The sequence below is a fragment of the Pungitius pungitius genome, chromosome 2 (assembly GCF_949316345.1).
Source record: "Pungitius pungitius chromosome 2, fPunPun2.1, whole genome shotgun sequence".
NCBI classification, from domain to species: Eukaryota; Metazoa; Chordata; class Actinopteri; order Perciformes; family Gasterosteidae; genus Pungitius; species Pungitius pungitius.
Window position 1 is genome coordinate 5,356,323 of NC_084901.1, and position 14,289 is coordinate 5,370,611.

Consider the following 14,289-nt stretch of genomic DNA (forward strand, 5'->3'; position numbering starts at 1 on the left):
AGAAAGAAGAGTCATTACTACACACGCACACACACACACACACTCAAAAAATGACTGAGATTGCTCGCTCACATCCCATGAAGTCAGCAAAGGACATCAAAGATGATTCATGTGTTTCAGCTTTTCCTTCCTAATGTTCTTTCTCCTTCTCTTTGAACGTCTCTCTCCCCCTTAAAACCCCAAACCCAGACCCCAAATCCGACCTCAAAACCCCCCCCCCCGCAACATGGCTAGTTGTGTTACAGGTCAGCGAATGGCTTCGTCTGTTTGCATGTAACTGCGTTCATCCACACGACCACGTGCACGCGCTTTACTATTCGCATTCATGGCCAAAAAAAACCCATCTGCATATTACATCATCATTTATGAGCATTTATATAATGGCAAAGATAAAGTCAGGGCAGCTGGAACAACAGTGGGATTAACATGACAAATGCACATGCCATCAAATCACTACAGCAACCGCTCCTCTTAAAAAAAATTTAAAAAAAGACACGTCTACAAAGTGGTCAGATGCCCTCGTGTTGAATGAGGCAATAGAGCTGAACCAACACAGTGTTTGGAGGCCTTTAATAACAAGTGCACATACAATACCCAGGCTTTTTATGTGGATGCACTTTCGAATGGATTACCTCATTGGTATAAAAAACTCAGTTAGAATAAAATTATATTAAAAAAGAAAATCCTGAAACAACCGTCTCGTATGAAGTCGGATATGTTGTTCACTGATGAATGACGTGAAGACGAGCCCTGCTTCACATTCAGAAATATGAATTCCCTGCAGACAGTTTCCCCCGTGTTTGATCAGCGAGCGCAGGGGGACTCGGAGTTTAAAGTGGAGAGCGCTTGATGAATGGAGGCCAAGGTTGTTAGCCGCCTCCTTTCAGGGAGCGCGCACACACACACACACGCGCACACACACACACACAGTGAAAGTAATTTTAAATATGATCCAGATGCCTTCATGTGTGAAGAAGAGAGTAGAGGAGGAGACAGGTCTAGTCAGTAGACTAGCAAGCGTAAATAAAAAGGTTTTAAAAAAAGCTAAAATATGAATCATGTGCTTCAAACACCTCCAGCCCACGAGACACAAGACTATTTATAGCCAGAGAGAGAGAGAGAGAGAGAGGAGGAGGACAGAGCAGGAGGACGGGGTGAAAGACTGAGGGAAAGAAGAAGAGACCCCCCAAAAAAAAAAAAGAAAGCAGAGGAGGAGTCCGTTAAGAGAGAGACCGGCAGACAGAATAAAAAGAGATGGACGAATAGTTGTGCAGCAGACTGAGAAAACACCAGGAGAGCACAGGCCGAGTCAGTGAGAAAAGGCCGTCTGCCAACATTAAACAAGTCTACCGTTTAAATGCATTTAATGATTCACGATTCAACTTATATATATAATGTGAACCTGATATCAAGTGGCCTCAGGGTGAGGTTGGGTTTCATTATTGCATAAATGCTGCGGTTCTTTTGGTTAAAGGAACACACAACCATTCAAACACAAATGCCAGATTTACACAGTCATCACAGTTGGCAACCCCCCCCCATTCCCCCCCACCCCCTCCACCACCCACAGACAGAGGTGTGTGAGCTCTCCTGTCGTATCAAAGATTTAAGAAAATCAAGCAGCGCTCGCTCAGTGTGTTTCAGTACTTTGTTTCATTGGCCGGTAGGACCTGTTTTGGGTCACGGCCCTTAATGACAAAGGCACAACCACAAGCAAGACAAAAGGGCCGAACACAACTTTACAAAACAGGAGCTGGGAGTCATCATCATCATCATCATCATCAGAAACTAACCCGAAAGAAAGGAGCGCGCCGCGTGCCCGTTCCCACGAAGGCACACAAGCAGCTCGCCGTGTGGCAGAAACCACGCGCATGCTGAGAGGCGGATGAGAAAGGTATCTGCACGCCGCCGCCCCCCCCCCCCCCCCCCCTAACCCTCCACCATCGAAACAGCGCTCCAGATGTTAGAGGCAGATTTTATATCTCTCCTTCGCTGCCCCCGTTTTACCCCCTACTCTGCATCTACGCCCCCCCCCCCCACCACCACCACCACCCCCCCCCCCGCCTGCTTCGAGCTACTGAGCTGCAGCGGAGGGAGTGTTTGGGCTAATTAAGGGTATTTCCCCCCCCCCCCCCCCCCTGTTGCTGCTTCACCAAAAAGGACGGCCTTCTAAAGAGTTTAAGACCAAAAAAAATACACTTCCCCCCCCCCCCCCCCCCCCCCCCCTCCTCCTCCTCCTCCCCAGCAGCACTAACAAAATGGCAGCAGTCATTGGCCTGTTCTGCTCACGCCGCACAGAAAGGTCACGCTGACACCGCCGTTGAAGACGGCATAAGCGCATCGGCGCATCGGCTGGTAGGGGCTTGCAGGTTCCTGTTCCAATGGGGGGGGGGGCAGTATCCGTAACATCCTCGGAAAAAGGCCAAGGGGAACGTATCGGGAGGAGTCCCATCACTGTGAATTAAAAACCCGATGCACAGGATCAACTGCAGCCCGAAGCCAGGTGTCAATCACCCGGTGGGGGGGGTGGGGGGGGGGGTGGAGGAAGCGCTGTAAGAGTACACCGGCGCTGCGTAGATGGGCACAGAGGCAGCAGATGGCGGGCGGCCTCGACCACAGCATCCGAAGTATGCCTGGCAGACAGAAATAGCAGCGCGTCTGTGCGCGCCAACAGCGGCCCCCCCGGGGTGCGGATGTGCTGCAGACCGCCGCCGGCGCGGCTCAGCCGACTCAGGGCCTGCCGCCGCCGCCGCTGCACACCGAAGACGGCACAAAAGACACCCCCCACCCCCCCTCTCCACCTCTCATGTCATGTTTTTTTCCGTTTTTTTTCACAATTCACAGAAGTGAAACGGCAAATCGCAACACGAGAGATTCAAACCGACATTTCCAATAATGAATCTGCGAGCGGAAGTGGAGCGGCGCTCCGGGGGCGCATCTGGATATTGGATACACACAACGGGGGGGGCAGACAATGGGTAAGAGTGCACAGGTTGAATAGGACTACCATCAGGCCACAGGGGATCCACAGTCCATTACCTTCTAAAGCTGCCCATTAGCTTTCTGTCTCCCCCCTCCCCTCTCCACCACTTACTCTCCCTGTGTGTGTCTGTGTGTGTCTGTGTGTGACACACTCTTTCAGGGTGGATTTTCCTCTGCGTCTCAACCTGTGTCACCTCTCTTGCCCGGAGCCTTTGCTCATCTCCACGTACTGTGTTCATGGCGTTTTTTTCCGTATCACTCCGTTTAAATATTTTTTCTCTCAAGTATTTAATCAAATCGCCAAAATGCATCAATAACGAATACGGCGTCAGACGCCATGTCGAGCTGGAGCTTTGAGTAAAGGGCCACGGAAACACACACACACACACCAGAAGCCTGCATCCCTCTGTGGCGCTCATCTCATTTGGGGAGCCCCGACTCGACAACAAGCGCACGGAGGTTTGTCGATTAGCAACCCGTAACACAATGAGGAGACAACGCACACAAAAGGAAGGACAACAGTAAACACACAGACCTGACCGCTCCGTCAACTTTGCTTTGTTATACCGTGTGTGTGTGTGTGTGTGTGTGTGTGTGTGTGTGTGGACGCATATTGTTTGTGTGAGCAGGAAAGACGGGTGGGACAATGTTTGGCTTGTGGGTTAAAGCTGTAATAGCGACAACAAAATGAATGTTTTGCAAGATATTGTAGTCATAACAACTCATTACCAGATGGATGCTTGACCTCCGCAACAAAGTCACGTCAATAAAATCTGATTTAGTGTTTTACGGTTAATTACATTGCACTTCTAGTAACGTATTGGCCGCCAACAAAAATCACCTCGTTAAAATGCTTAATAAATGCCAACATTCCTCAACCCCAAAAAAACACTAATGATGTAACTTCAAAACGCTCTGGTGACAAACATCCTTTTGAGATGCAAGTATCTGGTGGTTGATGTTGAGCGGCGTCCTAATTGGTGCCTCCACACCCGAAGGATCCGTGATCGGCGGGAGGACGCGTCGCGCCGTCGCGGCGGGGAGAAGCAAACGGTCGACCCCGCCGCGCTCGGTGAGCCGTTAAACGGAGTCACCTCGTTACCAGGTTTTATTAAATCATTAACTTAAATCATACCTGCTTCTCCTCATGTGACAAGTGAATGAATCGCCTACGCTCTGTCCACGCTGCTCAAACAAAGCAGCACCACAGATTTTTCCTTTTTAGGAGATTGTTCAAAACAGATCTGGCTCATTTTAAGATCACTAAAAGTGAAAACACACGTGTGTGTGTGTGTGTGTGTGTGTATACCATTGTTGTACGTTCTTTATTTTAGTTATAGAATGTAACTAAACCAAGGCAATATTCAAGTTATTATTAAAAAGGTACCCCTAAGCAACTTTCTGATTCAAACAATATTGTCCAGAAGTTGCAGAAAAAGTATCTCAAGGTTATAAATACAGGAGATTTACCGTAAAAAACAAGAAATAAAAAAAAGGGACCCACACAGGACAAAATTCTGCTGCGAGCATCAAACATTTGGCCCTGGGGATTGTTGAGGTAAGACCAAGGGAACGCACACCTTCGCCTGTGAAGGCCGAAGGTTTCTCACAGCGTGTGGCGCCTTGAAAGCAGAAAGCGGGTCAAACACGCCGCCTCACAAAAGGAGGAAGAAAAAAAAAAAAAAGAAAAAACTTGATCGTGCCGGACGGCGGCCGCAAGTGACGCAGCTGTTCATCCTCGCGCCCGACCGCGGCGTTATAAAAAGAGGACAGGCGGGGCTTTCCCGGTGCGTTCGGCCCGGGGGGGGGGGTCGCATGCCATCCGCGTGACCTCGCTCTGCGGCGATTACATCATGCAAGCCCCGGCTCATGAGGGATCGACTCCTAATCCGGTGTGGAGATCTTCCTACCTCATCCTCACTGTGAGTTTTATCCCGTTCTCATTGACTCAGCCGTGTGGCAGGCCATCTCTCTCTCTCTCTCTCCCCACCCCCCCTCTCTCTCTCTCTCTCTCTCTCTCTCTCTCTCCCCCCCAACTCACCCCGAAGTGACGGTTGGGATAAGTAAACCTGTGGCATTTAATGACAAATATGGACACTATACCGTATTCCACGGCATCAAACCTGACCCACATTACTATCGTTGAAACAAAAAAGGCGAAACGTCGCTGTGACGCTTGTTCTTCCTCCTACACTTCAGTGTGTAGATACCATGTTTTTATGCACATCCAATAGCTGCTCCGCTTTAATTTCATTATCGGCCCGTATTCTATTTTGGCCAGAAAAAGCCACATGTGGATCCCTCAAAACTTTGTTTTATTATGAATAGTTTTCTGCCATTTAGTGAACAAAATCATTAGCAATTGATGCGAAGATGAACCAATAATGAAAGTCAGCACGAGCTGAAGCCATTCAACTAAACATGCGAGGCAAGCGTTTAAAATGAAAAGCATTACATTTAAAGGACTTTTCATCCATCCAGCTGATGTACTATGCTATCAGCACTGTTCCACATTCACAACAGACAGTGACACAAATGTCCACTTTGACACATGCAGCCACACAGTCCCTTTCTGCTCTAGTTGTGGCTCTGCAGATGACAGTCTGCCGCTATTTATAGAGCAGACAGAAGAAGAAATCTCCTCTCTCTATTTGATCCGTCTCTGTCTCTGTCTCTCTCTCTCTCTCTCTCTCCTCCTCCGCCCCCCCTCAAGGCTTTAGTTAGGTCATGGAGGATGGAGAGGGGAGGAAACTAGAAAGACAGTAAGGGGGGGGGGGGAGGGGGGGGAGGGAGAGCGACAGAGCTACAAACAGGGACGTGCACAGTTGCACACAGACAGAGCGCATCAATACCACACTTTGTTCTTCCCATTTCCAGACTAAAGTGAACCTGTTGAACCCCAAACACATTCCTGCAGTTTGCTTTTAGTGTTTGTTGGTATCTTGCATTAATGAGTTTCACCTGAAGCCGCTTTGGGCCGTTCTGAAACTACTTTGCCTACTTGGAAAATAGATTTTCTGTAGGATAAAGGGGGAACACTTTGTGAAATATCAGTATAAATGCTACTGGTTAATAAGTAAATGAACAGCGTATTCATCACTATAAAACATGGAGGAACCAGGCTGAAAAGGTCAAAGGCCAGGTTGTGGACAGTAATCTGCGGAAAGTTTCACTTTGCTATCCCTGTAGCCGAGGCTCTGATGTTTTTACATTATGTTTTTAGTACTATTCGGCTTTTTTAGAGAGGAATAGGTTAAGAGATATAACATATCTGATCTGTCCATGAAAGCCATTTCAGTCAGTTGCAATGAAAAGCTGCAGTTCGACAGTCATAGTACATTTTGACAGAAGACTGCTTTTAGTTTCTTTTCATTTAGTTTCATTTGTTCTCATAGAGAGCTCATTTTGTGCAATAATCCAAAAACAATGGGATTTTCTCTTATTGCCAAGCCAGTGGGTGCTAACTTCTGATTGGCCTACAAAAATGTCTCATCAAAAGAAACAAAAACAAATATTATTCAGCCCTGAAGTCAATCTATAGAGTACAGATAGACACACACAGACATAGATCACATGTTCACCCCAGCTCTCTCACACACACACACACACACAAACATTTGCTATATATTCCAATAAAAGAGATGACATCTTGTTGTTGGAATGCGGGGAATCTGGGAGGGGTACAATGAAACCAGGGCGCTGCTCCCTCCTCAGACACACACAAAATAAGAGGTGAACACAAAGAAACAGGAGCTCTCACACACACACACACAAAAAGCTTAGAGGTGCAGCACAGGTCACTTTACGCTGATGCAGATGACCAGCAGTTTAGATCTATTTTAGACTGAGGTCACACACACACACACACACACACTGTTACTGTAAGGAAGGCTCACTGGTCTATTGAACGCACACATCCAGAGATGATGGGGTGCATCTGTAGTTCCCTCCTCTCGCCGTTGTCCACTGGTCATGAGTCAGCTCATCGTAATGTGATTAGCGGATAATGAAATAGAGACGTCTGCTAATGGAGCCAGCGCAGCATGAACCTCGGCTTCATCTAAATCTAAACGCTGCAGCCTTAGAATTGTTTTGGTGGTTCAACATTTCTGCAGCTCACAGCAAGTTAGCAGATGTCAGCGCCGCCCGCGCGTCTGGCGCAGTCGACGCGCCGCAATTCAAACCGTTTTTTTTCTTATTAAAAATAAAATAAAATTAAAAGTTGAATTTCAACTAGAGCCACTGGTCTGGGCTAAGTAGGGGAATGTTCATATTGAGGCACTTCCTCCTGGACACGGAATTACAATCAATTAAACCAAAGGAAACAAAGCGTCCTTGAGGACGCCCCCCCCCCCCCCCGCGGCGTAGGTCACGCTGAGTTTCAAATCACGTTTTGGGTTCATGGTACAGAGTCTCAGTTCATTGTGTCTGGGCAAGAAAGCTGTTCATCTGATCCCAGATTTCTTCATTTCAGGCTTAAAACAATGTAACCCAATCCCCTGCAGCCCGCCAGCCAATCAGGGCTGGAGATTATCCAGGAAGTGATTATTTCCACAATGTCAGTATTGTTTTGTGGTTTCCGGGCAAAAAGGAAAAAACAATAACCCTTTTTTTTGTTAATTGGGCACACCCACATTATATGCAAGTGTGTGTGTGTGTGTGTTTAATCTAGGCTACAGTCAGTCATATGCAAATTACAACAGAGTTTCAGGGCTTCCTCGAGGACAACACAGTGTACAATCTAGTGTCAGGTACAGGTCCTGTTCTCAAATATACATGTGTGTAATATTTTGGCGCCTCGTCTCTGTCACCAGTTTAGGATGAAGCAGATCAGTGATGCCTCAATAAGGGGGATTACCAGAGGATCAATCAGGGAGAGAATGAGCAAGCAGCTGTGAAAACAATAATCACTGGTTGTTTGAAATGGGAGGGAAAGAGATTGATGCGAGGCAAAGACGAAGCAGAGATTAAGGCTGAGTGAGAACAAGACGAGGGACGGAAAATAACGAAGGAATAGATGGAGGAGATAGCGAGAAGGACGACGGAATCGGATTTAAAGGGCAGCAGATGAGGCGGGAGGAGGAAAGAAAAACAAACGTGTGATGCATTTCATCATGTCACACACACACACACACAGCTCTCCATGAGTCAACATACACTCATTTTCCAATTATGACACACAGAAATTATCATAAAGTACACGTGTTTATATATATAAATATTCAGTACGATTAACCTGCAACACACACCCTCAGCAGTTTCTGAAGCATCTCTCACTCGGTGCTTTTCATTCGCTGGAGGACTTTATTCAAGGTGTCTCAGCTCTCTGACACACACACACACACACACACACACACGTACATTCAGGATTACACATACTATTTTTTTCTAATTACAGCGAGTGGGAGTGGAGAAATGTCAGTCCTTTTTCACTCAGAACACACGCAGTCACACATAACTACGGCTAAAATCTGTCAAGTGAGATTTGTGTGCCTGTGTGTGTTTGTATGTGTGATCAAATGCATCAGGCCCATGAATGGAAGCGCAGACCCACAACACAACAGTATTTTGATAGACTTCGACCACTGTCGGCCACTTTATAAACACTTTATTTACACGGGCCTGAAACCCGTGACCTGAAAAGGGCACTCAGGTCATGTGACACCTCGGCCTCCCCACTGACATCGATACGAAAGAAGGTCTTAAAAAGGCAGGGTGGCCTGACCTTACTTGTTAACATTACGGTAAACTCTCTCTCTCTCACACACACACACACACACACACACAGCTTGCATATGAGGAAGTGACGGCTTCTCTGCCTGCCCCCCCTCCTCTGTTGCTCAGAGCTGGTTACTGACACATGACAGAGACACAGGGGGAGCGAGGTCAAAAGACGAAAAAGCGAAAGGCCGACGGGGTCTCACAGAGGACGAGGGACGCGAATCAGTGAACACGACGACACCAATTTACACATCCGCGCCCAACTTCCTTTCAGCGGTTTGCATGACAGGAAACAAACTTGTTTGACCTCGACACAACCGGATCCCCCGCGTCGGAGATGCAACGTTTGACAGCTGGAGAGTAACCTCTTTACGGGGGGGGGAGTTACCGTGGCGATGGATAGCCAACCAACGCGCCTCGTTGGTGGGGACTGTCCCTCTCGGCTAGGACAGGCAACGGAGGCTCCTCCTCGTTCTACTAAACGCAGAAAAGATCTGCTGTTTTTAACAAAAACAAACATTTCCACTTGAGGTTTTCTATTATTAAACACTCGAGCTCATCTGCAGCGACGCTCCGCCAAATGAATAAGTTAACAATCCCCAAAGCTTGCTGCTGCAGCCTGCACACACACACACACACACACACACACCTATGCAGACATACGTTTACACGAGCTTAGCTCAACTGCTAATAAAGGAGGTAATGAAGGAACCGAGTGTTCACCATTTATTTATAGCCGGCATTGAAAACAGCAAATGTTAAATCTGCAAACACAGTCTCTTCCTTCGGTCAGCGTGTGTGTGTGTGTGTGTGTGTGTGTGTGTGTTTCGGGGGTGGCTGATACTACATTATCCAGACTCAATCAGCACTGACACCCGGCCTCTGCTTTGACACAGCTGCGTTGTGCCGCTTTGGAAAGGTGAACCTCGGGGAAAGTCTAAGCGTTTCAGCTCGGAGTAATCTGGGTTTATTCATCCTTCATCTTTTAATCTCTGTAACTAGAATGCTTCCCACAACTCAAAATATTTACAGGTAAAGCTTTTCCAGGTCTGGAGACTGGGCTTCATGTTATTTTTTTTTCCTTATGTAATAAAAAAGGGACACAGGTGCTCGCTTGTTAAGGCAAAGCCTCTCAATCTGCATTTGTAATTTGAGATTAAAGTGGAACAGAGACTCTATTGTTCAGTGAAACTTTTTGTTAAATGCCGAGTGAACACTCTCGACGAGCATCTCCATCTCCAGCTCGCCCTCATTCTGGGTCTTTTTCCCCCTCCTTCTGGCCTTTTACCAACTAATGGACAGGAAGCAGGCCAGTTGCGGCTTAAAATGGGTCAACACTGTAAACAAATTGCCGCTGGATTGAATTTGTCCGGCATGAGAGCCCAGTGGCACGAGGCGGCAACAGAACACCTCATTTCAAAAAAATTAATTCATTAATAAAACTAGAATGTTTGTTTTTTCTGAAATTGGTGAAACATGCACAGTTTCCCTCTCAAGGGACCGATTGAATGGTTGTTAAAAGAAGAACAGTCCCCCAAAACGTGTATGTGAGAGGGGGGGGGGGGGGGGGGGGCTAATCCGCCTTGTGTTGCAGTTCAGAGAGAAATTTCAAGGTCTTTGAGTGCCAACACAGCTGAGGGCCTAAGGTCACACACACACACACACACACACACACACACACACACACACACACACACACACACACACACACACACACACACACACACACACACACACACACACACACACACACACACACACACACACACACACACACACACACACTTTTGTCTGCAGTTCTTCTCTGCTCCTCTCCCTCCCCCCCTTTTCATTTCCTTTGTCTTTACTCCCCCACTTTTTGAGCTCCCTTCCTCTCTCTCTCTCCCTCCTAGCCGTGTTTCCCTTTTCTCCATTCTCCCGCTGAACCTCCTGTGTGACCGCCTCCCTCTTTCTTCACCTCCCGGCTCCTGGTGTTTCCTCGATGACTCCCTCCTCCTCCTCCCCTTAATCTCCTCCTTAGACCACCTGTTACTAAAAGTTTAAAAAAATAAAAATAAATAGGAAATTTGCTATTTTTGAACCATATTCCATTTAATCAAACTTTTCACCCCCCATCCGTCCTGCTCTACCCCCATCCTCCCCCGACAGTTGAAGGCTGGACAGGCTCCCACTGATGGCCTCAGACACAGGGGGGGCTGAACTTTGACCTTTACCCTTCCTCCCTCCCTCCATCCATCCCTGCCTTCTTATGGAACGTCATCTCGTTCCTGTACCTCTCCTTTCTACCCCCTCCTCACGCGCTCGACGCTTAACTCCATCGCTAGTTTCTCACCTGATTGAAGCCCCCCAAACAAACATCAACTAGGGAGCGGAATTCAGCGAGGCCAACGGGAATTTCGGGATTAGTAGCGGAGGAGTAAACGGAGCCCTTCCCTTTTATCTTTCATTCCGAGGGAACGGCGTCAGCCGCCAGCGTGCGGTCAAACAGAGCCTCTGGAGATAAGCCGAGTGACCTTCCCTCTCGCCTCGTCTCTTCATCAAACCAGCTCTTCAGTCAGGCTTAAGCAAACTGTCAGCCTCGTCTCCCTCCTCCTCCTCCTCCTCCTCCTCCACATCCATTTCTGGATTCGCCTGCTAACAGAAGTTAACCTGCTTTGGATCACATGCCGAAGAATGTAAGGACGCCACACCTCAGAACTCCCTCCGAAACACCCACACACACGTACATACGTACGCACACACAGAAAAAAAACCAACACCTTCCAGATGACCCAGACTCCCACAGATCTCTGGTTCCCGTGCCCACCCAGTGAGCGAGTGTGATTGGCTGTAGTGCACGTGTGCCTGATTCTGTGTGTGTGTGTGTGTGTGTGTGTGTGCGCGCGCGCGCGCGCGCGCATGTGTGGAACTTTACTCCCGGCGTTCTGCAACATGTCAGCAGTTGCTCAGTCATCTTTGACACAGACACAGACTTTATATTCGGATCATTTGACCATGTCACCGGTCTGATAAAACAAACCTTCCCGGGTTTCCCCCTTCTTGACGAGGGACAGGCAGAGCGGAGAAGAAAGAGGCATGTGTTTCGCGGCGTTTGTTTCCCTGGTAAACACAACCGGCGTTTCCTAGACGCCGGGCATCAGGCGAGGCCGATTTTAGCTCCTGAGATCGGGGACGACTCGAGGTGGCGGAGAGTCGCTCGGCCAGCCCCACCTCGTTAGTCTTTTTGGCCGGTTCCGATCAATCGTCGAAGGTTTGTTCAAATAATAGATCGCAAAAGCTAAATAAATTCCAAACCACTTATCCCTCTTTCTGACACACACTCTCTCTCGCGCACACGCACACACACACACACACACACACACACACGGCAGAAGTTGCATCAGTGCACCATGATGCAGAAGCCGCATCCTGTGGTGAACTGGGTCGTCCTGCCTCGCATTTCACACGGTCTGTGCAGGATGCTCTTCAGAATTGTTGGCTCTCGTGTACCCGCCGAGCCGCCCAGTGCAACCAGTCGGGTTTAAGTTGCAGAATCAGCCGCTGATATTGTCTGAGCTGCAGAAGCATCAGCGGCGCCAGGCTCGAGAGCGGCTTTTTGTCTTTTTGTCAGCGAGATTAGCCCATAAACTGGATCTTGGGCCACAGCCATGGCATGAAGTGACAAGAATCTATATGAATTATTGAAATAAAAGTCAAATCCAGATGAACGAGAAAGAAGAAGAAGAAGAGGAGGAGAGAGTTTGTTGAGTTTCTGGACTCACCTGTAGCTCGCACCACGCCACCTCCACAGTGGTCTCCGTGTCCAGGCCCTTGTAGACCGTCTTAAACGACCCTCTCCCGATCTCAATGTCGAACTTCAGAAAGCGCCCGTCGGGCGAAGTCCCCACCGCCTTCGTCTCCACCTCCTCGATATCCTCCTGCACTCTTTTCTCCGCCTCCCTCTGCTCCGCCCGGATTTTCGCCTGCTCCTGCTCCTTCTCCTCCTCCTCCGTTTCCTTCTCCTTCTCCTCGGTCAGACTGCCGGCGTCGCCCCCGTCCGAGGGCTCCGCCCCCTTCCCGCGCTGCGCCGCCGCCGCCTGCTGCTGCTGCTGCTGCGTGTCCTGCGGCACTCTGGGACGCAACGTGGCCTTGGACGGCTCGCCTGGCGTTTGGTCGGTGCCGCCCGACACCGCCGGGTCGGGCTGCGGCACAGTCGCCCCGTCTGCGGCATGTCCTTGAAGGGAGGGAACGGCGAACGTTATGCCTCCCTCGTCCAAGTCCTCCCCGGCATCCGCCGCGCGGCCCTCAGCAGCCGCCCCGCCGAGCCCGGGCTGGAGGGCCAGGCCTGGCGCCTCGGCGCCGTCGACGCGCAGTGACCCGCCAAAGTCACCCTGGAGGGGGAAGAAGGTTGGAGGCCCCTGCCAGTCCGGCGGCGAGGTGAGCATCACGGCGGCTTTGCTGGGCAGGTCCAGTGCCGTGGCGTTGGAGTCGCAGATGACACTCCGGCGGAAGAAGCGGTGCTCGGCGATCCGGGAGTCCCGGTCCATCGTGTGGCGCCGGCGCTGGACCTCGGGTTGCCCGCCGAGCTTCTCCGCCTCCAGCAGGTCCGAAGTGGAGGAGCCGTTCACGTTCTTGTGGGGGGTCTGGGGTGACGGGCAGGGGGAGGCGGAGGGGGGAGGGGGGGCCGGGGCAATGAATGACCCCGCTTTGCTGCCGCTATTGCTTTCAGACATGGTTTCTCGAGCCTCGGACCACAAAACCGAAAAAGGAGTTCTTCTTCTTCTTCTTGTTGTGACTGAACGGACCAACCTGTGCGCGTGTTACCAGCAAGCTTCTCTTTGAGATGGAAAGCTCTCCAATCCAAAGGAAAAAAAACTGCTTCCTCTTTGCAACGTCAATCGTTTCAACAAGACAGCGTACAGCTCCGACAAGGGCCTCGTGTGCAGGGCCCGGGGAGGCCCCGAGAGAGCGAGAGGAGCTTTCCCCCCGAGACCGGGGAGGGGAGGGACGAAAGCCAGTCAAAGGAGCGGGGATGCAAGCGCTGGGACGAGGTGACAACCGTCAAATTAACACCCGAATCCATCTTGGTGCCAACATCCAGAGAGGGACATCCACGACATGGAAGGAGATACGGCCGACCGGCTCGGCCACCCAAAAATACCGGTGGAATCCAACCCGTGACAGGAAGGGGGGGGGGGGGTGTCGGGTAGGCCTGGCACGGCCCGGCTTGATCCGCTTTGGCCCTTTGTCCCTGGAGGAAGAAGAGAGAAGAAAAAGAGCTGTAAGATCGATAGTATATTTCCCCTCACAGATCAGAGGAAACATCACCGAATGTGCTTACACCGGAAAAAACATAAGCGACCCCAAACGACTTCCAAGGATACGATAAAGGGCCAAAGTGGCTGTTGCCAGTTGCCGTGACGTTTTACTACCATTTGGCAGGCGTTCAGCCACATGAGCGACGGAGGCGCAGTAAGAAATTGGAAAAAAACAAGTTTTACGAGCAGATCCCAAATGGGTCAGCTCCTCCGAACAGGAAGCAGAGGTCAGACCCTCGTTGGGATGTCCCGCGAAGCGAAATGTGAGGATCCCCATGAAGGCCTGTCC

General features: G+C 49.8%; 1 protein-coding gene across 11 annotated transcripts in view; it reads right to left on the bottom strand.

Annotated features, from left to right (window-relative positions):
* The window catches only part of wnk1b (WNK lysine deficient protein kinase 1b), a 59,871-nt gene that overhangs the window by 43,383 nt on the left and 2,199 nt on the right, over positions 1-14,289 (bottom strand). For all 11 annotated transcript variants that reach the window (XM_037462650.2, XM_037462655.2, XM_037462653.2 and 8 more), the window contains exon 2: positions 12,465-13,933. In XM_037462650.2, coding sequence (XP_037318547.2) covers positions 12,465-13,415 — 951 coding nt within the window. In that variant the 5' untranslated portion in view covers positions 13,416-13,933. The remainder of the gene's footprint in view (positions 1-12,464; positions 13,934-14,289) is intronic.